The following is a 23,322-nucleotide window of genomic DNA, read 5'->3' as shown; positions in this document are numbered from 1 at the left end:
TCTGCAGCCTTTCAAAATCCATTGGAATTGGCACGTCTCTTGCCTCTGCTTCGGCTCCGCCATAAACACTGTTGGCATTATTTTTGCTGCCAGAATGCTCCTGGTTTGAATGTTCGTCCGAAAGATACGGCTCCAATCTGTAGGGTCTAATCACTGCTGCGACAACCTCATGATCTGAGTCAGAAATCCACACTTGAAGAGGAGTCAGAAAAGTTCTTGATCTCGTCACTGTCCATGCTGAGGTCCATCTGTTCCTGTTGTTAATCTAACAGACAAAGACAGGATTCTACACGCTGTGATGTCAAGGCATCACGTGACCGCTGATGGAACGCTACCAGCGCGCTTTCCAAGAAATACACTTTTGAGAAACTGTACAAACTTTATTTCTCAGTGATAATAATTAAAACCACTTTCAACTTACTATACTGTATGTATATTTTGATATTTCTATCAGTTTTACCTAGGCCTGGGCGATTTGGCCTAAAAATAAAATCTCAGATTTTTTCAGAAAAAATTGGATTTTCGATTATCCCCCCCCCTCCCGATTTATTTATTTATTTATTTATTTTCCCTACTTTTTAAAAGAAAACATTTAGTACAAATGACAGAGATACCTCAAAACAAGTTTTGCTTTTATTCTATCAAAAACTTAAAGCTAACCCCTACTTACCTCCTGGAATTGAAGCTCCAACTGTTCTTTTGATTTAAAAAAAATACTCTTGGGTAAATGATTCCACCAGAGTAAGATGGTGTTTAGCGGGAGTTTGCGCTCTTGTTCCCTTCATAAAGTGTAGCATTTCTCCCATGCAGCTGGATGCCTTTGTTTTAGATACTGGAATAAGTTTGTTGTGCGGCTGCGTTTTGTTGCGATGGGCTTTCAGGGTTCGCCCCAGAAATTTTTAGTATAGCGGTGCTGTTGGCAATAATCACCCGAGGCGGCGCGTTGTGAGTCGTTTTGACTGGTTTTAGATGCATTAAAAGCAAGAATAATAGACAAAAAAGACACTTGTGTTATAATATCAAAATTCTTTTTGCATGTTTCTGTCTAAGTTAATAAAATAAATAACATTGAAAAGTTTAAAAACACAATATTTGATGGACATATCATTTGCTCTCCTCTTCTTTAAAAATGACACACTGTACCTTTAATCCAGTCAGACAGGCAGAGTTTTTGACAGTTTAGTTTTTTCTTTTTAACATTTCTGAGTGGGATTGCATACTTTTTAAAAATAATATAACCCCTAATTGTCTTGTTTGTACAAGAGCTAAACCTGGACTGATTTGATTGTCAAATCAGAATAAAATTTATTGCAAAGTAAGTTCTCACATACAAGTAATTTGATCTGGTGTCATTGGTGCAGAAACAATAATAAAAAAGACACTTCTGTAAGAAGTAAATTTGCTCTCATAAAGATGAAATCCTGGATGGAAAAACTTTCTGAATCAGTTTTTCACACTTTACTGTTTGTGAATTGTGTGGTGAAGATGATCGTTGATTAAAATTGCTTCACTGCTTTTTTTTTTTTTTTTTTTTAGTGTGGAGCCTCTGTTCACTTTTTCCTCCTCTCTCTCTCTCGTTGTGAGGGAACGAGACTCTTCACTCTAACACTGTCTTTGCGGCTTATTTGAGCAAACTTTGGAAACATGAAAGCTTTCATCTGTAAAATAAAGCCTTAATAGCTACGCAGGTAGAAGAAGCTGTTTTTGTTGAAAGACTTTGACGGAGTTTTTGTTCTCTCACTCTGAGCTGCAGCGCTGTGACTCTGCTCTGCTCAGCTGGCTGCCGAAGAGCAGACAGCAGTCCGATCAGCACAAACAGACTGGCTGGATTAAACAAAAAAACAACGGCACACCATTGTTCCATTGTCTGGGGAGAACCATGTCTTTAGGCAAACTTTGCAGCGTCCAATCACTTGTTCCACATCTGTCACAGCAATCTCAAACCACTGACGAAACTCGCTCTCTATTAGCAGTTAGCCATCTTTGTTATTGTGTGAAGGAAACGGGACGGGGAGGGGGGAGCTACGGAAGGTCCTGGGGGCAAAAAGGTGCGTCACTGCGAGAGGAGAAAAAAAACTCGAATTTTTTATTCCGGTAGACATTCCGGTAGTGCATGAGAAGTATGAAGACATCACTGTCATTTGACAGGACAACAGTTTGCCTTGCCATGGTTTTTACTACGTGCATTGCAGTGGGGAATAATGTGAGCATCAGCCTCTTCAACATCTTGACAACGCTCTGGTATTTCTGCCAAACAACCATCCTGGACAACAGTAACAGCGATGACTGAGCATCAGTGTTTCACCATACTCTCACATGCGCCACTAGCTCAGGCAGTGGACGCTCTCATTTTGGCCAAACAGCGATATACAGTTTCTGTATATTCTGTGTTAGTACGTGCCCGCTGCCGACATGCTTGATGAATTCCTGCGCAAAAAGTAGTTCCCAGATAATTGTGATATATTCCTGTGAAGATAATGATGAGTATATCTCACACACACATGCATCTTCAGCCGCTTAGTCCAATTAAGGGTCGCAGGGGCCTGGAGCCTATCCCAGCAGTTATAGAGTGTGATGCGTGGTACACCGTGGACAGGACACCAGTCTGTTGCAGGGCCACAAACAGACAAACAAACACAGTCACACACACACACACACCTACCCGCATGTCTTTGGATGTGGGAGGAAACCGGAGCATACAAACTCCACACAGAAAGGCCACAGGCGGGAATTGAACCCATGACCTTCTCGCTGTGAGGCAGCGGTACTAACCACTAAGCCACCTTGCTGCCTGAGTATATCTCTTCTAAATCAATTCTCAGAATTTACCAGTAGTAAAATTATAAAGATAGCTGAAGTTTTAAGAGTGGCCATAATAAATATTTAAGAAGCTTAAAGTTTTGGATCAACTTTACCTGTTATCACTCAAGCACATTGTAAACATTGACACGATGGAGTTTGATGCGGAAGAGTTCAGAAATATGGTGGTCCCTTGTTTATCACGGGAGTTACGTTCTAAAAATAACCCGCAATAGGCGCAATCTGTGAAATAGTCAGCGTTAGTTTTTACAATTATTCTAGATGTTTTAAGGCTGTAAAACTCCTCACTACACACTTTATACACTTTTCTCAAACAGGCATTAACATTTTCTCACTTTTCTCTCTTGTGTAAACACTCTCTTTTTTTCTTCTGGGCGAGAAGATTATAAACAGACACACACAGAACACAATGCGCGTGCTCTCCCGTCGCTCACTGCCTCCGGGGTTACAGATGCGGGACCCGCAAAGAATCCAAGTCATGGCCACGGAGCTCTGCGGCTGCTGTTACCAAGACCATGCAGCGCTGCGGATTTTTCCGCAAGAAGTCTATCCTTGCGGGCTGCTGGAGCGCTCCGCATCAAAACGAGCGTAGTCTCTGGACCTGTTGCCAGAGTTGGCCGCAGCTCTGCACAGCAGAGAGGGGGCGGTGTGAGTGGCCCACTGCAGCGTTTACCGAACCCGCAGACTCAGTAAGCGCATCGGAGGCAGTAGAACAATTGCAGTCATGCTGACTGGTGCCGTGACTGGCCCGCCTGATAAGGACACAGAACACAATATGCTGTTAAAAAAAAAAAAAAAAAAAAGCATGCACAATTGCACTAAAAAAATACTTGAAACTGCGAGGCCGCGAAAGATGAACCGTGTTATAGCGAGGGACCACTGTATACAATTGGAATGTTTTGATTACCATTTACAGTTGGCGATGAAAGACTTGGGTGTAAACTTTGTGTTAAAGTCAGAACAAGAAGCTGCACTGAAAGAGATCTATCTGGTAAAAGACACATTCTGCATCTTGTCCATAGGTAGGCATTGGCTTTGATTTAATTTTCACCAGGAAAATCCTGATTTCACCACTTATAATCATATGTGTTATACATACACTACTGCAATGATACGTCCAAATTTCTTGCATTGGGCGTTGTGTGAAAGTTTAGGAGCGTGTCGCTGGAGTGGTACTAATTTAGTGAATTCAAAAAGAAAAAGTGTTTCCCTTTCTGCAGCTCGCAGTGTTATTTTAAGCTGTGAATTCTTTTTGACAATTAAATATCAGTGTACAGAAGGAAAACATGACAAAAAAAAACATTTTAGCAAAAGCCACTTTTTATTACGTTGTGTAATTTCATGTGCTTCCACACATTTATGAAATCAACACATTAAAAGTAGAATGAAATAAAGCTGCTCTTCACCAGAACAGACTGAGCAAAAGGTCCCTAACATTATACAAAGCCCAAATCTGATGTAACCTTTGTACAAATACATACATTTACAGACATAAACGTGTCAAAATAACCCCTCAAAACAAAAAGAACCAAACAAACAGAAACTTTCAAACTCAAATTTCCCTGAGTGCACAGGTTCCATTTTGTCAAACAATGTGTGCCGAGTCAGAACGTCTACTAAACAATAATAAACTCTCTTGTTTAGGGGAGGTGATGGTCTAGTGGTTAAGCGTTGGACTTTAGACCAGAGGATCCTCTGTTCAAACCCCAGAGTGGAAAATCACTAAGGGCCCTTGGACAAGGTCGTTAATCCCCAAGTTGCCCCCGGTGTGTAGTGAGCGTCTTGCATGGCAGCACCCTGACATCGGTGTGTGTGAGTGTTTATGTGAATGGGGGAATGTGAGGCATAATTGTAAAGCGCTTTGATTGTTTGATGCAGATGGAAAAGCACTATATATAGGGTGTCTCAAAAAATCTACCCAAAAGTTTTTTGACAACACAGAAAAGCCAGTCAATATTATCAGACATTTTCTGCATGACCATGTGGTCGAAACATGTAATTTTTCTCCCCAATGCAGTTTTTAGTTCAGTCTTTCCTTTTTGATGTTATAACCCTTTATCTTTTACACCACATGATCAGTGTAACCTCCTCATCTGAAATTTCCTAAGAAACAAATCGTCCGTCTCCAGTTTTCCGGAAAACCACCTAGCAAATTAAAGTCTCCTTGCCATTTGCTGTGGAGTTGGTTCACTCGGAGACTGAATTTTGTATTGAAAGCGATGCAAGTCAGCCCAGGTGCGTTGCAACTGAACTCGACGATTTTTGTTCCCTGAATTAGTGTCAACTGTGGCATTTTTCCTGGACTTTGTCTTGCAGAACAAACTTTAGGGTTCCTGAAATGAGGAAAAACACCATTATTTCCCAGTAAAACCATTTCCTGATATTCATATTTCAAAGTTCTTTTGGGTACATTTTTTTGAGACGCCCTATAAATGCAGTACATTTACCATTTAAACCCCTAAAGTATACTACTGGATGAGCATGAAGTAGGCATGGCTTGTGATGTCATTTTCTCATTACTGTTGGGGTAGCAAAAGTCTACCCAGAACTTTTTATTTGTCCCATGGTCTAGTTAAAATATATGAAGGAAAATTTAGGGGACATCTTGCGCACACGGGGACCTCCTCAGCCTATGGGTTATTGAACAGATTCTGTTTGAAGACTAAAAAGATCTTGTTGCTTTTCAGTAAGCTACCTTGTGTGTCTTATCACCTACCCCATTTTTTTTTTTTTTTTTATAAAAGTTGCTTAAATGGCCCCCTCGATTAATTTCATCACCCCAAAAATCGTAAAAATAAGTAAATAAAAATCTTTAGTTTTTCTGGTCACTTCCACATCTTACCTGTGATGTCAGTTTGCGGTGGTCTTTCCTGAGTTCTGTAAGTGTACAGTGTGATCCACAAAAACTTGTTTTGCTTGAGGAAATATTATTTTTAATTTATTTATTTTATTGCATGAAATGTTTTTGTTTTTTCTTTCAAAAGAGTAGTAGTTGCGTGACAGTGACCTCATATTGAGAGTTTGCAGTACAAACGTGCACAAGACATAACAGATCTGGCACTAAACAGGAGTGTTATTTGTGATGAAATTAGACATTTTATCGATATATATGGAAGGGTGGGCATTCCGATGAATGTAATACATGACGTGCGGTTATGGTAGGTATTTCCTACGGAGATCACTGAGAACCTCAGTGTACGTACAGAACTCATTGATACTTCATGCTTACATTCATAGCGTTCAGTATCACTAACATGAATAATTTAAACCTTGCACTGGTTTATTAAGTCTCACTTTTCCAGAGGGGAAAACTGACTACTATGCCCGTAAACACCTGGTTGTGCAGGACAAGAACAAGTACAACACGCCAAAGTACCGGATGATTGTGAGGTTGTCCAACAGGGACATCTGCTGCCAGGTCAGTGACAGGCTGAAGTGTATGTGCTCTCATATTAACAATGAATGAGCTGACTTGCCTTTGTCTATCCTCCTTCCAGATTGCCTACGCAAAGATTGAAGGAGACCAGATCGTGTCTGCTGCTTATTCGCATGAGCTGCCTAAATATGGCATCACTGTGGGCCTGACAAACTACGCTGCAGCTTACTGCACAGGGCTACTTCTAGCTCGTCGGGTAAGAACTCTTGGTCACAAATGCTGCATTGTAGCTCAGTATTTCCCAGAGGATTTTGTGAGACTATACTGGGTGACCCTCTATTGAGGGTTCATCCAGTCTTCTCCCGTAGAAAATTTTGTATACCTTTAAATTTTAATGCATCAGTCTGGTGCACCTTGAGGGCAAGATTGTGAGGCTGGAGCTGTGAGGAACTGGATGCTGTCTGTGAACAGTTTTATGTGCCACTTGTGATTTATTCATAAATAGGCTGTTTCTGTACATATTAGTGGTTTGTACACATCATAGTGCTCTGTACAGACCACCCTCTGCCATTTGGCATGCTTATGAAGTGCAGATAAATTCTACAGTTTGCTTAAAAGTGACTCTCATGGTGACATGTTTTTAAAGTAAATACTGCTTTAATTTCAATGCAGTTCCAGTAAAATCACAGTCTGGGTTGAAGAAATGCAACTGCGTGATCACAGCCTATTTAAAAAAGTCTCAGGGAGTGACTAGCTGTTACAGCCTCATGGTCCAGACAGTCAACAGACTTGGCGTACTCCAATCACAAAAAGAATCTCTCACATTATAAGGGAGTTGAGGACAAAGTGTCCGTTGTGTCTTCTCTGTGCAGTGTGGAGCCCGCTGAACTGAGTGTTGCGCTCAAAGCACATGTGCAGCCGAAGTGGCTGAAACGCCACAGCTCTGGTAAATTGCAAGTATTCCCAACTTTGCCTAGCATTAGCTCAGTGCGACCACTAATCTGAATGAATGTGGATCAGCGGGTAGAAAAATGTATTTCTAATACACTGGACGCCTTGTTTTTACAACCCCTGGCAAAAATTATGGAATCGCCGGCCTCGGAGGATGTTCATTCAGTTGTTTAATTTTGTAGAAAAAAAGCAGATCACAGACATGACACAAAACTAAAGTCATTTCAAATGGCAACTATCTGGCTTTAAAAAACACTATAAGAAATCAGGAAAAATAATTGGAGCAGTCAGTAATGGTTACTTTTTTAGACCAAGCAGAGGAAAAAAATATGGAATCACTCAATTCTGAGGAAAAAATTATGGAATCATGAAAAACAAAAGAACACTCCAACACATAACTAGTATTTTGTTGCACCACCTCTGGCTTTTATAACAGCTTGCAGTCTCTGAGGCATGGACTTAATGAGTGACAAACAGTACTCTTCATCACTCTGGCTCCAACTTTCTCTGATTGCTGTTGCCAGATCAGCTTTGCAGGTTGGAGCCTTGTCATGGACCATTTTCTTCAACTTCCACCAAAGATTTTCAATCGGATTAAGATCCAGACTATTTGCAGGCCATGACATTGACCCTATGTGTCTTTTTGCAAGGAATGTTTTCACAGTTTTTGCTCTATGGCAAGATGCATTATCATCTTGAAAAATGATTTCATCATCCCCAAACATCCTTTCAATTGATGGGATAAGAAAAGTGTCCAAAATATCAACGTAAACTTGTGCATTTATTGATGATGTAATGACAGCCATCTCCCCAGTGCCTTTACCTGACATCCAGCCACGTATCATCAGTGACTGTGGAAATTTACATGTTCTCTTCAGGCAGTCATCTTTACAAATCTCATTGGAACGGCACCAAACAAAAGTTCCAACATCATCACCTTGCCCAATGCAGATTCAAGATTCATCACTGAATATGACTTTCATCCAGTCATCCACAGTCCACGATTGCTTTTCCTTAGCCCATTGTAACCTTGTTTTTTTCTGTTTAGGTGTTAATGATGGCTTTCGTTTAGCTTTTCTGTATGTAAATCCCATTTTCTTTAGGCGGTTTCTTACAGTTCGGTCACAGACGTTGACTCCAGTTTCCTCCCATTCATTCCTCATTTGTTTTGTTGTGCATTTTCGATTTTTGAGACATATTGCTTTAAGTTTTCTGTCTTGATGCTTTGATGTCTTCCTTGGTCTACCAGTATGTTTGCCTTTAACAACCTTCCCATGTTGTTTGTATTTGGTCCAGAGTTTAGACACAGCTGACTGAACAACCATCTTTTGCAACATTGCGTGATGATTTACCCTCTTTTAAGAGTTTGATAATCCTCTCCTTTGTTTCAATTGACATCTCTCGTGTTGGAGCCATGATTCATGTCAGTCCACTTGGTGCAACAGCTCTCCAAGGTGTGATCACTCCTTTTTAGATGCAGACTAACGAGCAGATCTGATTTGATGCAGGTGTTAGTTTTGGGGATGAAAATTTACAGGGTGATTCCATAATTTATTCCTCAGAATTGAGTCCATATTTTTTCCCCTCTGCTTGGTCTAAAAAAGTAACCGTTACTGACTGCCACAATTTTTTTTTTCTTGATTTCTTATAGTGTTTCTTAAAGCCAGAAAGTTGCCATTTGAAATGACTTTAGTTTTGTGTCATGTCTGTGATCTGCTTTTTTTCTACAAAATTAAACAGCTGAATGAACATCCTCCGAGGCCGGTGATTCCATAATTTTTGCCAGGGGTTGTATTCAGGACAACGGGCAAAATATTCTTTGTTTTAATTGCTTATTAAGTTGTTTTTAAAAATAGGAAGCAAAGTAGTGGGTGCCCCCCCCCAGAACCATGGCTATTGTGATCCTTGACACCCCTAGTCAATATGATTGATGACAGTTGGGAGTCAAAATCCAACCCCTCGTCTGTGTCATAACACCTGGGTAATGGATCAAGTAGGGGATTGTTTGTTGGGGTGAGGTGGACACGTGTGCCCTGTGACTACTACGGTAACCATGAAGGCCCAGCAAGAAATCTGAAGACGAGAGATGGCTAACAGGGCTTTGGTGAAACAAGAAGTCCCCAATGGCAGATGAGGTGGAGAAGGTGACAGCTTGTAACCCAGTTGTTGTGAAGGCAGATGAGGGCTGCAGCAGGTCCTCAGACCCCTTTCGTCTGGAATTTCCCAGCCATTGGACCAGGCTAAGGATCTGTCAAGGACCTTGTGTTTGTTGGTGTGCAACAACATTAAACAAACCCATGCACAGGTGTGTCTACATCACCTTGTCTGGGAATTGATCAAGACATGGTCTTCGCTGCCACGGATAAATTGATATGACGGTGACTGATGACACAGAAAAACAATTGGGTTCTCTCACACTCTGGAAAACCTGGAAATTAGGAGAATAGTTGTAGTCATGGAAGCAGCCTGACGATTGACTAATTGACTGATTGTCCTAGAAATGATCTACTATACTGTTATTGAAAATTTTGATTGTATTTTGGCACCCTGTTGTCTGTCCCGTGCTGAGACAGCTTATATATGACTTATCTGTATACATATGCCTTACAAGCAGCATAATAGCGATTACACATAAGACAGTGGCCATGTTTACATGACAATAATAATCAGATAACTGTAATAATCTGATCTAACGCATTTACATGCACTTCAGCAATTTGATAATTGGAAAAACTGGGTTTTTGCGGTTTCAAATCATTCGTTGGATTTCTTAGGAAGTGGAGAAAAAGGAAAGGACAGCTCCTGGGGGAAAAAAAACAGACTGAAAACAAGAGCTCGCTCTCTTCCTCTCTCAGTGCAGAGGTTCACGGAGTTTATGTCTTCACGCCCTAAATATGACGTCATGGTTTTAGGAAATTCTGCTCAACTTTAATATATCTATCTATAAACCTCATAGATTGCCAAGAAATTTGTTTTTTAGAACACTAAAATGACACACAGGGATGTTCAAGGATGCATTGGTGTCCTGTCAGTCTCTTTTCTTTGAATACACAACAGACTCTCTTTACTTTGTGATCTGATGAAGGATATTACAAAGCATGACGAGACAGCAGGGTGTACCGCTGAACCTCTGAAAATGGAAAATCATATGACAACCATCACCATGAAACATCTGGGGTTGGTAAGGTTAGATCTTACAACCCTTGGCAAAAATTATGGAATCACCGGTCTCAGAGGATGTTCATTCAGTTGTTTAATTTTGTAGGAAAAAAGCAGATCACAGACATGACACAAAACTAAAGTCATTTCAAATGGCAACTTTCTGGCTTTAAGAAACACTATAAGAAATCAAGAAAAAAAGATTGTGGCAGTCAGTAACGGTTACTTTGTTAGACCAAGCAGAGGGAAAAAATATGGAATCACTCAATTCTGAGGAAAAAATTATGGAATCACCCTGTAAATTTTCATCCCCCAAATTAACACCTGCATCAAATCAGATCTGCTCATTGACATTGACCCTATGTGTCTTTTTGCAGGGAATGTTTTTGCTCTATGGCAAGATACATTATCATCTTGAAAAATGATTTCATCATCCCCAAACATCCTTTCAATTGTCCAAAATATCAACATAAACTTGTGCATTTATTGATGATGTAATGACAACCATCTCCCCAGTGCCTTTACCTGACATGCAGCCCCATATCATCAATGACTGTGGAAATTTACATGTTCTCTTCAGGCAGTCATCTTTATAAATCTCATTGGAAAGGCACCAAACAAAAGTTCCAGCATCATCACCTTGCCCAATGCAGATTCGAGATTCATCACTGAATATGACTTTCATCCAGTCATCCACAGTCCACAATTGCTTTTCCTTAGTCCATTGTGACCTTGTTTTTTTCTGTTTGTGTTAATGATGCCTTTCGCTTAGCTTTTCTGTATGTAAATCCCATTTCCTTTAGGCGGTTTCTTACAGTTCGGTCACAGACGTTGACTCCAGTTTCCTCCCATTCGTTCCTCATTTGTTTTGTTGTACATTTTTCGATTTTTGAGACATTGCTTTAAGTTTTCTGTCTTGACGCTTTGATGTCTTCCTTGGTCTATCAGTATGTTTGCCTTTAACAACCTTCCCATGTTGTTTGTATTTGGTCCAGAGTTTAGACACAGCTGACTGTGAACAACCAACATCTTTTGCAACATTGCGTGATGATTTACTCTCTTTTTTAGAGTTTGATAATCCTCTCCTTTGTTTCAATTGACATCTCTCGTGTTGGAGCCATGATTCATGTCAGTCCACTTGGTGCAACAGCTCTCCAAGGTGTGTTCACTCCTTTTTAGATGCAGACTAACGAGCAGATCTGATATGATGCAGGTGTTAGTTTTGGGGATGAAAATTTACAGGGTGATTCCATAATTTTTTCCTCAGAATTGAGTGATTCCATATTTTTTTCCTCTGCTTGGTCTAAAAAAGTAACCGTTAATGACTGCCACAATCTTTTTTTCTTGATTTCTTATAGTGTTTCCTAAAACCAGAAAGTTGCCATTTGAAATGACTTTAGTTTTGTGTCATGTCTGTGATCTGCTTTTTTTCTACAAAATTAAACAACTGAATGAACATCCTCCGAGGCCGGTGATTCCATAATTTTTGCCAGGGGTTGTACTCGTGTAAAACGCCTTGAGGCAGATTTGTTGGGATTTGGCACTATATAATTGAATTGCTTCTGATGCTTTTGTCTGTTCCCCTCTTGTGTAATACTTCCTGATGTCATCATTGTTGTCGTCATCTTTTGGCTTTGCGGTACTCTTATTGGGTCCCCAGTTTTTGTCCTTTTTTTTTCTCACCAGCATTCCTTTGGAGGAGAAATGGCACAGGTTTTAGGGGTCTTAACATTTATGTGTTCAGCTTCCTTACTCTTGTTAGTTTTTTATTTATTTATTTTTTATAAATTTGACTCATAATTAAGTAGCTGTCTCTCACAAACAAATGATTTACCTGTCATAAAATTAGATTCAGATTTGTTTTTACATATTTTTGAGATTTTTCAAGTTAATACAATAATATCCAATAATTACAACAACATCAACACTTGGCAGAAATAAAAGTACTTGAAATAAATAAATAAATAAAGGAGAGATCGAAGCATTAATGATAACTAACTAAAAGAAAAAAAAAGCGATGCAGACAGCCAGCAGAAGGCAGAAAAGTGCTTCAAAAAAATTTTTTTTGGCATTTTTTGTTACAAGCAGGCATCTATGCTAGATCAAGTCCTTATATAGTAAGGTTTCACATCAGGGGCAATGCAAAAAATAAAAATCAGTTTTTGGCCATTTTTGGGCCAAAACCCCCCATTTGTGGGTCAAAATTCAAAAATGGTCCAATCCTTCTGATATGCATATCAAATTACTTATCTTGACGAGTAGAGTTCAAAAATATATAGTTTGACCTATTTTTGACCTTGCGTTATGTCACAATGACCGAAAATGTGGAAAGGTCAACGCACTTGTCGTGAAGGGTCAAATTCATAAAATCTGTTATGATGGTCCGATTATGACAATTTTGGTGTCTAATTATGTTTTCTTGCACAAGAAAACCAATAAGACAACTTACATAGACCATTATGTCAGTCTTAGCTATGAAAATACAATTATGTCAGATAAGATGGGTCTTGATTAACTTTATCTAACTTCAAAATGGTTATGACATCAAAATTGATCATAATTGGCCTCTTTTACATCAAGCACATTAATTAAATATAAAAATTGCATAAGAATGTTTTTTGTGAATATAAAGAAAATCAGAATACAAAAGCAAAGAAGACAGACATTTTAGAGCTAATTTATTAAAATCATTTTTTATGATTCATTGTTTCCATTACACAACATACACTTGATACCTCAAGTATCAGAACCATTCAAAATAAGTTCAGTACACCCACTGACATTTTTTTTTTTTGTTATTAGTACCAAATTGACAAATTTTAGTTACCTTAAAGGGGCATTCCATAAAAAATTAAACTGATTACCATCCATGTTATGGAAAAACATATTAATATGAATTTGGTAAAACTATGATTTGATGTGATTTGACATCATTTGAAGTATATTTGGGTGACTGTTTTTTTTTACTAATCTAGACTTTCTTTCATTGTAAAAAAGACATTGTGGCTTTGAATGGATTTAGGCTGCATGAATTTACACAAGAATATGTGACTTTTTACTATAAGGTATGTTATTGATATTTTACCATGATGGCGTCAGCCCCAGAGGGTTAAGGTTTTAAAAGATGTTGAGTATAGAACGCTGTTCAGTGACAGCCCTTTACAGGACAGTTTTTCGATTTCTACCCATGGCATGAAAACATTTGAAAACCAAAACAGTAGCTCTCAACTGAGCGGCCCAATAATACCATTCTAGATTTGGCAACTGTAGCCCACCCCTATCATAAGGTAAGTATAAGAGGGAGAGTCTGAGTCTTGGCTTCCTATTGTTCCAGATGAAATTAGAAAAAAGCTTTCTGGTTCTACAAAAAAAGGAGGCGGAGGGGCCAGCGGAATCGACTGAAAGATATATGAAAATTAAGGTAGTATAGACATCTTTATTATGTTAATTCTTCCCAGTAGAGGCATTGTTGTCCATCTCGTGATTTCTTATGACCCTGCGGTAGCAGAATTATCTTAATTGGCAGAATTAAGATTACTTATCTTACTAGTAATTCTGATGTCCAAGTATTTAAGTCCCTCTGTGGCACTTACAAAAGGGTGGGGTACGACTGGTTTCTTCTGGGACAATTATATCTGCATAGTTTTGCATATCTGCTGCTGCCTGTAATTAACTTTATCAAGCTTTTATTGCCTGATGCTGTTACTTTTCTGATGTTATTGTGTATTCCTGAAGTTTTTACAAGTTTTCACTTGTAGATGCTTGCATGTCTTGTATACATCCAAGCAAGACAACCGTGAGGAGGATATCTCACAGTGGAATACATCTGCCAGTATCCTCGGCATGCATCTGTGGTGACTGCAATAGTGTTAATTTTGTCAGACGAAACGAGATGAAATATGTTCGTCAACAACCCTTTTTCCCATGACTAAGATGAGGCAATGATGAGACGGCACCAATGTTCTAAAAAAAAGCACTGACTAAAACTCTGTAAATGTGCGTTATTGTTGACGAATAAAAACGAGATGAAAATGTTTTGCAAGAAATAAAAAAATAAACAAACTCCCTTCTCGTTTTTGTCTGCTACACAAGGAAAAAAACACAACATCCGGTCAAGCTGTCATGTGTTTGGCCAGCAGTTCTTCTACTCTACTGTAGGCTACGTATTCTCTCGCTGCGCAATTCTGCGATTCTTCGTCCACCACTTCACACGGACAGTTTTATTCGTTCCTCATTAACGTGCTTTTTTGTGGGGCAGCCAACGATGCAGATCTCTGCTGTGGACTGGAACATTAATATCTCCTGCTTCTCTGGTTCCTAAACTGAAGTTAGTGTCCCTCATGAAAATAATGATAATATCATCTGGTCCGTGTCTATATGTGCGGTGGGATTTGCTGCAGCTTTTTGCTGAGTAAAGGTGGAAAGATGGATCATTCCATAATCACCAACTTAAAAGTGAATCGCCGTTTTAAATCAAATGACACCTCTTTCCAAACGTTGTAAAACATACAGCAAACTACAACCAACCAAGGCTGTTTTTCCCCGAAATGAGATGTCCTCTGTTCTGTCAGGGAGAACTTAGCCCGGTGTCAAAGTCTCAGCGCTCCAGTCTGACCACAGCCGTGCAGCAGCGCTTCAGGTGCAAGTATTGTAGGGGAGACCAGGGCCAAAGTAACATTTTACATTTATATCCCTCTGAATCTGCTCGGCTGTGAGAGTCATATTATTTAACACCAGTTTTTATTTTATTTTACTTTGTTGGTGTTTGTAATAAATGTAAAACATCAGAACAAGTGCATCATTTGTAAATATGTATTGAATCAACAAACAAGACACTTTTAGCAAAGTTGCATTGAAGATTCATTCAAGATGTTTGTTATTCCAGACCTTTATTCAATATTTCAGCTGCGGAACAGAAGTCAACTGGGATGAATAAACAAAAATTATCTCTGAAGAAAAAGACAAAAATGTTTTGACTAAAACTTGACTAAAATACCTTGAGTTCTCATTTTACTAAAACTGGACTAAAATGTTGAGACTTTTAGTCGACTAAAACATCATCATCTCATCTTCAACCTTAACCCAGTTATCCAAGATTGGAAAACTGGGAGACAAAATTAACAATAGACTGCGGGCTTGTTTGTCTCACCAGTGACCTGCTTTAGCCAACCGGACAGCAGTGTCCTCCTTGAGCCATTTTCATATTTTTATTTAACCCTCAGCAGTAAATGCTGTGAAACTTAGTATTTATTGATTTTTAATTTGGGCCATTGTTACAACTAGATGGGGTCACTTTGCAACAACTTTGGAAGAAAGACGATAGAATATTTTTTTTCTTCAAACAGTGTTCCAGTACAAAACCTAAGTACCTTCTCTTGATCAAATACTATTCTGTCAAACTGGGGTCTAAGCAGAACCCATAAGAAAAATGAATATGGAGCCTACCTTATTTAATCAAATATGATCACACTAAGTAAAATTGGAAACAAATATATCTGTGACAATTACATAAAATTTCATTAGGTTTAAGGGTTCAGAAAATATATGGAATATATAGACCACTGGGGTACATGTGTACTGATTAGGGTTAATTGTTTTTGTTTTATTTGTATATTTTAGCTGCTGCATAAGTTTGGCCTGGACCAGGTGTATGAGGGCCAGGTCGAGGTGACGGGGGAGGACTTCAATGTGGAAAGTGTTGACGGACAGCCAGGAGCCTTCACCTGTTACCTGGATGCTGGTCTTGCCAGAACCACTACAGGGAACAAGGTGTTTGGAGCGTTGAAGGGGGCAGTGGATGGGGGGCTGGCCATTCCTCACAGGTCAGTGTGATGTACTTTAAAAAAGCCGCTTTTTTAATTTATTTAATTACTTTTATTTTTTAAAGAAAATAATACTCAAAATTCATAAATGCAACCATGTGGTCTTTATTATATTGTACAACAAAAACAACCCATACATGATTTTTATCAACAATTGCAGCTACAGTGTGGCACAGACATCTGTGCACGTCGCACGTAGCTCGTATTTAGTTGTCTGCTAGTTTGTAAATGATCGGGTTCTAGTTGTGGGTTCTTTGCTTCTCAGTGATGACACACAACATGCTGAGCAAAATGTAGTTGGTCCTTCATTTGCATCGGGTGATGCTTGCTGTCCTTTTCAAGACGGGGCTGAGAGAAGCAAAATGAACCAGCAGTTACTGGGCAAGAAGCGTGGTTCACCCTGGATAAGCCACCAATCTATCACAGGGTCGACGCATATAGACAATTTAAAGTTACCAGTTTTTCAATCTTATCAAAGCTGGAGCACCTGGAGGGAACCACCTCAAACATGGTACAGGTGGCTTTTCTGTTCATACTGAGAAAGTACCAAGTTAACCACCTAATTGCTCATTCAACAAAATTTGTTTTTGTACCTTTTTGCATGTAAATGATAAGAATATTTTTCTTGCTACTGCCACCAAGGAGGTAATGTTTTCAGTAGTGTTAGTTTAAGAGGATAACTCAAAACGTAATGAATGGATTTCAGTGTAATTTATTAAACAAACAGCTAAAGCTCTGGGAAATGAGTGATTCAGTTTTGGTGGTTATTCGGAATACCGTTGTGTTCAAAAATAACAGCAGTGCGTTTGAAAAGTGAGTAAAGCTCAAAATCCTCATAATAGCTTTTATTTTTATACACAAAGATTTATTGGGAACACTGTACATTCTATTCCAAATCAAAACATGAAGGAAAATCTTATCAAATTTGTTAGGACTTTACAGAAAGTGAACAGGAAAAAGAATATTAGGCTGTTCAAAAAATAGTCTACATTTTTCTTTACAAACATTTACTGTATAAACTGAAACATGCTTGAAGATTTTTGATGTCATCCTACAAGTTTTCTATTGGATTAAGGTCCTGGGATTGGGCTGACCACTCCATAACGTTAATCGTGTTGGTCTGGCACCAACGTGCTGCTCACTTGCTGATGTGTTTGGGGTCGTTGTATTGAAACACCCATTTCAATGGCATTTCCTTTTTGGCATAAATTGACATGACCGCTTCAAGTATTTTAACATATTCAAACTGATCCATGATTCCTGGTATGTGATAAACTGGCCCAACACCATAGTATGAGAAACATCCCCATATTGTGATGCTCCACCATGCTTCACTGTGTACTGTGGCTTGAATTCAGTTTTTTGGGGTCATCTGACAAACTGCCTGTGGTCCCTAGACCCAAAAACAACAATCTAGCTTTTATCTGTCCAACAAAATGTTGCACCATTTCTCTTTAGGCCAGTCAGTCAGTTCTTTGGCAAATTGTAACCTCTTCAACATGTTGGTTTTTCAACAATGGGACTTAGCAGGGCAGCGGTGCCCAACCTTTTTTGAACTGAGATCTACTTTTAAAGTTGACAGTGTACCGAGATCTACCAAGCCATATCACACACCATAGCGTAGCCACAATATATTGTGCACCAATATAATAACACATTTTTTGTTGTGTTGTCTGCCTGGAAAACCTGATGTCCTGTGCAACATTTCCAGGATTTTGTATTATGAACTGTTTTATAATTTGTCTGTAGCATGGCCCAAGCAGAGGGTCACCACTTTGAGTCTGGTATGCTTGAGGTTTCTTCCTCAGGGGGAGTTTTTCCTTACCACTGTCACCTGTGTGCTTGCTCTGGGGGTTGGTAAGGTTAGACCTTACTTGTGTAAAGCGCCATGAGGCAACTTTGTTGTGATTGGCGCTGAATAAATGAAAATAAATTGAAACTGAAATAGAATTTTCTGGCAGATTTTAACAATAATAATGCATCGTTGAAGTAAATGTGCATTGTGAAAAAGAATAAGCACAAGTAGGCCTAGGACTGGCTTCAAGTTGGAAAAGTTGTTCCCTACCTTAGTGGGACTTCTGACACTGAGAGGAGGACGCCGGTCTCTCATAGTCCGGACAGTAGGAGCTGAGAGCCAGCTGTAAGCAGGCACTCAGGCACTCTCTTTCTGCATTAGATTCCAGATTTGCACATTCATGTCAGGTGTTGCTTTGGATTTGAGCTCAATGTCATTTTGCAGTGTGAGGATTCAGGTTGAAGAGTGATGCCACTTTGGATGGTATACAGTCCACATCTATATTTTTCCCAAATGGAAAACAAAGAAAACTGACAACAGGCTCTTTGGAGGCAAAGTCACTAAAGCACCTGTCAAATTCTGACAAGATGCTCTGCACATGATCATCATAACATGCACTCTTATTAAATTTTTTAATTTCAGGCAGAAGACCGTTCCAGAAATTTACCTCTGCTGAGCCAGCTAACGTCTGGATGCAGCAGATGTGTGTCTCCTCCAGCTCTGAACAGAATAAATGTCCTCAGGCACCTGGCCTGAACAGAACACTGCAGTCTTGTTTGCCACATTCATCACTCTTCATGCTCGCCGGCTTTTCAATTCCTGGGCTTTTCGGGCGAGCAGAGGAGATTTAGCCGGGTTAGCATTAGAAGTTATCGTATTTCTTGTGAATTGACTGAAATGCCATTCCAAATTCCCTTTCTTCAGTAAAGACACATTTACCGTATTTTCTGCACCATAAGGCACACCGGATTATAAGGCGCACCCTCAATTAGCGGGTACTTAACCCTTACAAAAAGGTGCACCGGATTATATGGCGTGGTCTCAATTAGGGAGTACTTAACCCTTACAAAAGGCGCACGCTAAAACATATAGTCTACAAAAAAAAAAAAAAAGGTCACGGAAGCAAAACGGTGAGTTTATTTGAACTTTTTAACAACTTTGAACTACCGGTATTTAACAATATGGTACTCACATTATTTTTTATTATGGTTCTGTCACAAATCCATCGAAGTCTTCATCTTCTGTGTCTGAATTGAACAGCTGGTCTTCTAGCTGTGGCCACCTCGATTTGTTTCTGTGGAAACGCCATTTGGTCTTTTTAACTTGGCGCAGTTCATTTTCTTGTTTCCTCTCGCAGCTGCTCTATTCCAATGAACAACCGCATAACCGATAGCCTGCAGTTTGAATTGTGCCTCGTAAGCATGTCTCTTCGCTGGCGCCATTTTCGGGGGTCCTTAGACAAACAAATGTTGTTTTGCAGCATACCTGTAGTATACGGTAACTACCGGAGGAGTGGCGGAGGTAAGTGTATGTACCACAGACTCACCGACTCTTCTCTGATTGGTTTATCGCTGGCAGCGTATGTACTCTACGCTACCAGCATACGTACTTTACGTATTACGTAATGTTCGCCTATTGGTTTATCGCTGCCAGGGTACGTACTCTACACTGCTAGCGTACGTACTTTACGTATTGTGTCAGCGGGAAATGGTCCGATATTCCGACGGTCAAAGACGTCGTCAGTCGTTTTTACAGATTTTGGAATTCAGTGCGCACATAAGGCGCACCGGATTATAGGGTGCATGGCCGATTTTTGTGAAAATTTAAGGCTTTTAGATGCGCCTTATGGTGTGGAAAATACGGTACATTGCAGATAAGATAGATGTATTTAACATTCGAATAAATGAAAATAATACAGGATGAAAATGATTATTTTTTGCTTCTTATCCACCATAGAAGAGCTCTTCTTCTCTGGTATTTAACAGCAGCCGGCATCCTTCTTGGTGCGTTGCTGCTGCCTGCTGCATCAGTCTGTTATAGCAGTACTAAATCCTCTCGAGGATTTTTTTTTTTTTTTTTTTTTCCCCCCCCCCCATGCGATCGAATGGAACTCAGCCCACAATCAACCGGTTGATTGCAATCGACTGGTTGGGCACGCCAGTAGCAGGGACTTCTTGTCCACAGCTTGGCTTCACATAGGCATCTTCTATTTGTTGCAGTACTCACAGGTAACGTTAGACCTTCTTTGATCACACTGGAGCTGATCACTGACTGAGTCTTTACCATTCTGGCAATTCTGTGATCCATTTGAATGGCAGTTGTCCATTTTATTCCACATCTTTCTGGTTGTGTTGCCATTTTAAAGCATTTGAGATCATTTTAGCTGAGCAGCCTATCATTTTCTGCACTTCTTTTATATGTTTTCCCCTCTTCAGCCAATTTATTTGATCAAAGTATGCTGTTCTTCTGAACAAAGTCTAGAACGGCCTATTTTACTCAGATTTTCAGGGAGAAATGTACAACAACCAGCATGTACAACATTTACCGCCTTCGTCCTTAAATAAGGGCCACCTTTAAGGGTGGAATAAGGGTCACAGAAAAATGCAGACATTGCCGTTTTTTAAGCAGCCTAATATTCCTTTTCTTTCACTTTCTGTAAAGTAGTAACAAATTTGATGGTTGTCTTCATGTTTTGATTTGGAATGGAATGGAATTTGGAATGTACAGCATTTCCAATGCATTTATGTGTATGGAAATAAAAAACACTATTGTGAGGATTTTGAGCTTTACTCACTTTTTTAATCCTCAAGCGATCAAGTGGGGTCATTTATGACCCCGAGCATATATGTTTGTGCACCATTTTCCTAATTTAATCCCAAAACGTTTCCTACCATAAATTTGTCAATTTATTTGTTCATAGAATCTTGCAGTATCAGCCGATACATGTAGCAAGTATAATCCAAATGTGTGGGTCACTGATGACCCGGGAAGATCTGAGATTTTTGACATTATAGCTTCAGATGGTATTGTAATTTGCCAACTCTAATCATTATATTTTACTGTTTTGCAGGGACGCATGGCCAACAGACCTAAAATAGCAAGATTTACAGCTGCACAAGCATTGAGACTGATTCTCGATGCCCAGAATGAGGATGAAAAGGATGATGGACAAATATATTGGAGATAAAGAAATAAATATGAAGAACCCTAAAACTATTCCAATATAAAGTCAGTGGGGTAATAAATGACCCCACTCGGTCATATTCATCCCTAAAACAGTTTGGCCACTTTAGGGTTAAACATATTATTTTGAACACAACTGTATATTCTGGAAATTAGATCCAGAAGAATGATTAATCAATAATGTAAATAATTATTATTGACTGCCCTAATAGTTACAAGATGCCAAAATGACTTGGAAAAATACTTTTTAAAACTAGTGGCTTAATGTAAGACTGTGAAAAAAGATCCTGATAAAACTCCACATTTTATTCTAGCCTGCTAATAAACAGTGTGATGTCTCTGTCTAGTGTAAAACGCTTCCCCGGTTATGACGCAGAGAGCAAAGAGTTCAACGCAGAGGTGCATCGGAAACACATCATGGGCATGAACGTGGCCGACTACATGTCGTACCTGATGGAGGATGATGAGGACGCCTATAAGAAACAGTTTTCTCGCTTCATCAAGAATGGAGTCACACCAGACATGGTAAGATGACCTTCAGCCTCTGATGCTCACTTTTCCCTCACATACAGTGCATCCGGAAAGTATTCACAGTGCTTCACTTGTTCCAAATTCATTTTTTCCCCTCAATTGTACTCACAACACCCCATAATGACAACATGAAAAAGGTTTCTGTGAAGGCTCTCCGTTGTCCAGGTGGTTTCCATAGTAGAGAAGCTTGAATCTTCGACTGGACTGGGTTGCTTGACGCGAGGACGTTTCACGTCAAATCGCAGAAGCTTCCTCAGCTAAAATTCTTCCTCTGGTAGTCTGACTTCTGTCTTGACTCTTGTAGAGAAGAATAACAGAAGCCACAAAAGCTGGAGTTTTAAACCTAACCAAACCCCAGATTTTGTGGCTTCTGTTATTCTTCTCTACAAGAGTCAAGACAGAAGTCAGACTACCAGAGCAAGAATTTTAGCTGAGGAAGCTTCTGCGATTTGAACTGAAATGTCCTCGCGTCAAGCAACCCAGTCCAGTAGAAGTTTCAAGCTTCTCTACAACATGAAAAAGGATTTGTTTTTCTACCTTTTTGCACATTTATTAAAAATAATTAAAAGTCATGTACATACGTATTCACAGCCCACTGATCATCCTTCAGATGTTTCTACAGCTTAATTGGAGTCCACCTGGGGTCGGTTCTTGGGGTATTGTGTGTAGAATTTTGAGGGAAAAAAATGAATTTCATCCATTTTGGATTAAGGCTGTAAAATAAAATGTGAACAAAGTGAAGCGCTGTGAATACTTTCCAGATGCGCTGTAGGTCAGGCGGGCCAAACACTGCAGCTCACCGCTCCTTTGAACCAGGTTATTGGCTTTTATGTGGCCAGTGATTGGCTGAGCTGTGGTTTCTGCTTCTCTGTGATGACTCAATCATGCTGAGCTAAATGTAGTTGGTCCTTCATTTGCATTGGCTGATGTCCACTGTTCTTTTCAAGACGGGGCTGAGAGAAGCAAGAGAAACAAACATGCATGCTGAGAAATGCCAGGAAATTTACATAAACATGCATAATGTAGTCTTTGTTTTTAGGTTGAAGACATGTACAAAAACGCACACGCCGCCATCAGAGCAAACCCCATACATGAAAAGAAACCCAAAAAAGACGTCAAGAAGAGGTGGGTTATTATTATTATTTATTTAGTACACTCCTCTGTAGCAGATAACCTATGAACACATCATGTTCATGCGGAGGGGAAATAAGTGTGTCAGAACACCGAGCAGCTCAACTCGACTGTTGTTTGTTGATGTGCAGAATGTTAATGGATCTGTTGGCATGCCTTTATCCCGGCAGGTGGTCTCGCCGAAAGATGTCTCTGGCACAGAGGAAGGACCGCGTTGCCCAGAAAAAGGCCAGCTTCTTAAGAGCACAAGAACAAGAAGCAGGGGATGGCTAGTATCAGCACGGCGTCCTGCTGCTCAGAGATAACGCACGTTAATAAAGTTATTGGAAAATCAGACAAATGACTTGAGTGGATTTTGTGCAGTTATAAGTTTGTTTTTAGTTCAGTGTCCACATGTGGAAGCTATTTATCTGTAGTCCACAATTCCTGGGACTTGTTACTCCTCCACTGTTCCTTCCATTTCAATATTCACCGTGTGTCAGGTCCATAAAAGTTGACATATTTTACATCTGATTCAACTTGGAAAGTGCCATGGTCACAAAATGACCACACCC

The 23,322-nt window shown here is 39.6% G+C and overlaps 1 protein-coding gene across 2 annotated transcripts in view; it reads left to right on the top strand.

Annotated features, from left to right (window-relative positions):
• The window catches only part of rpl5a (ribosomal protein L5a), a 33,107-nt gene extending 9,999 nt beyond the window's left edge, over positions 1-23,108 (top strand). Inside the window, exons 3-8 of one of the 2 annotated variants that reach the window (XM_034183396.1) lie at positions 6,123-6,238; positions 6,318-6,452; positions 15,926-16,128; positions 21,454-21,631; positions 22,677-22,762; positions 22,939-23,108. In XM_034183396.1, the coding sequence (XP_034039287.1) occupies positions 6,123-6,238; positions 6,318-6,452; positions 15,926-16,128; positions 21,454-21,631; positions 22,677-22,762; positions 22,939-23,041 (821 nt within the window). In that variant the 3' untranslated portion in view covers positions 23,042-23,108. Of the gene's footprint in view, positions 1-6,122; positions 6,239-6,317; positions 6,453-15,925; positions 16,129-21,453; positions 21,632-22,676; positions 22,763-22,935 lie in introns of both variants that reach the window. The other variant, XM_034183395.1, reaches the window with a different exon arrangement.
• The last annotated feature ends 214 nt before the right edge of the window (positions 23,109-23,322 follow it).

Source organism: Thalassophryne amazonica, chromosome 12 (genome assembly GCF_902500255.1).
Source record: "Thalassophryne amazonica chromosome 12, fThaAma1.1, whole genome shotgun sequence".
Classification (NCBI taxonomy): Eukaryota; Metazoa; Chordata; class Actinopteri; order Batrachoidiformes; family Batrachoididae; genus Thalassophryne; species Thalassophryne amazonica.
The sequence above is the reverse complement of the archived record's forward strand: the minus strand, read 5'-3'. Positions and strand labels throughout refer to the sequence as shown.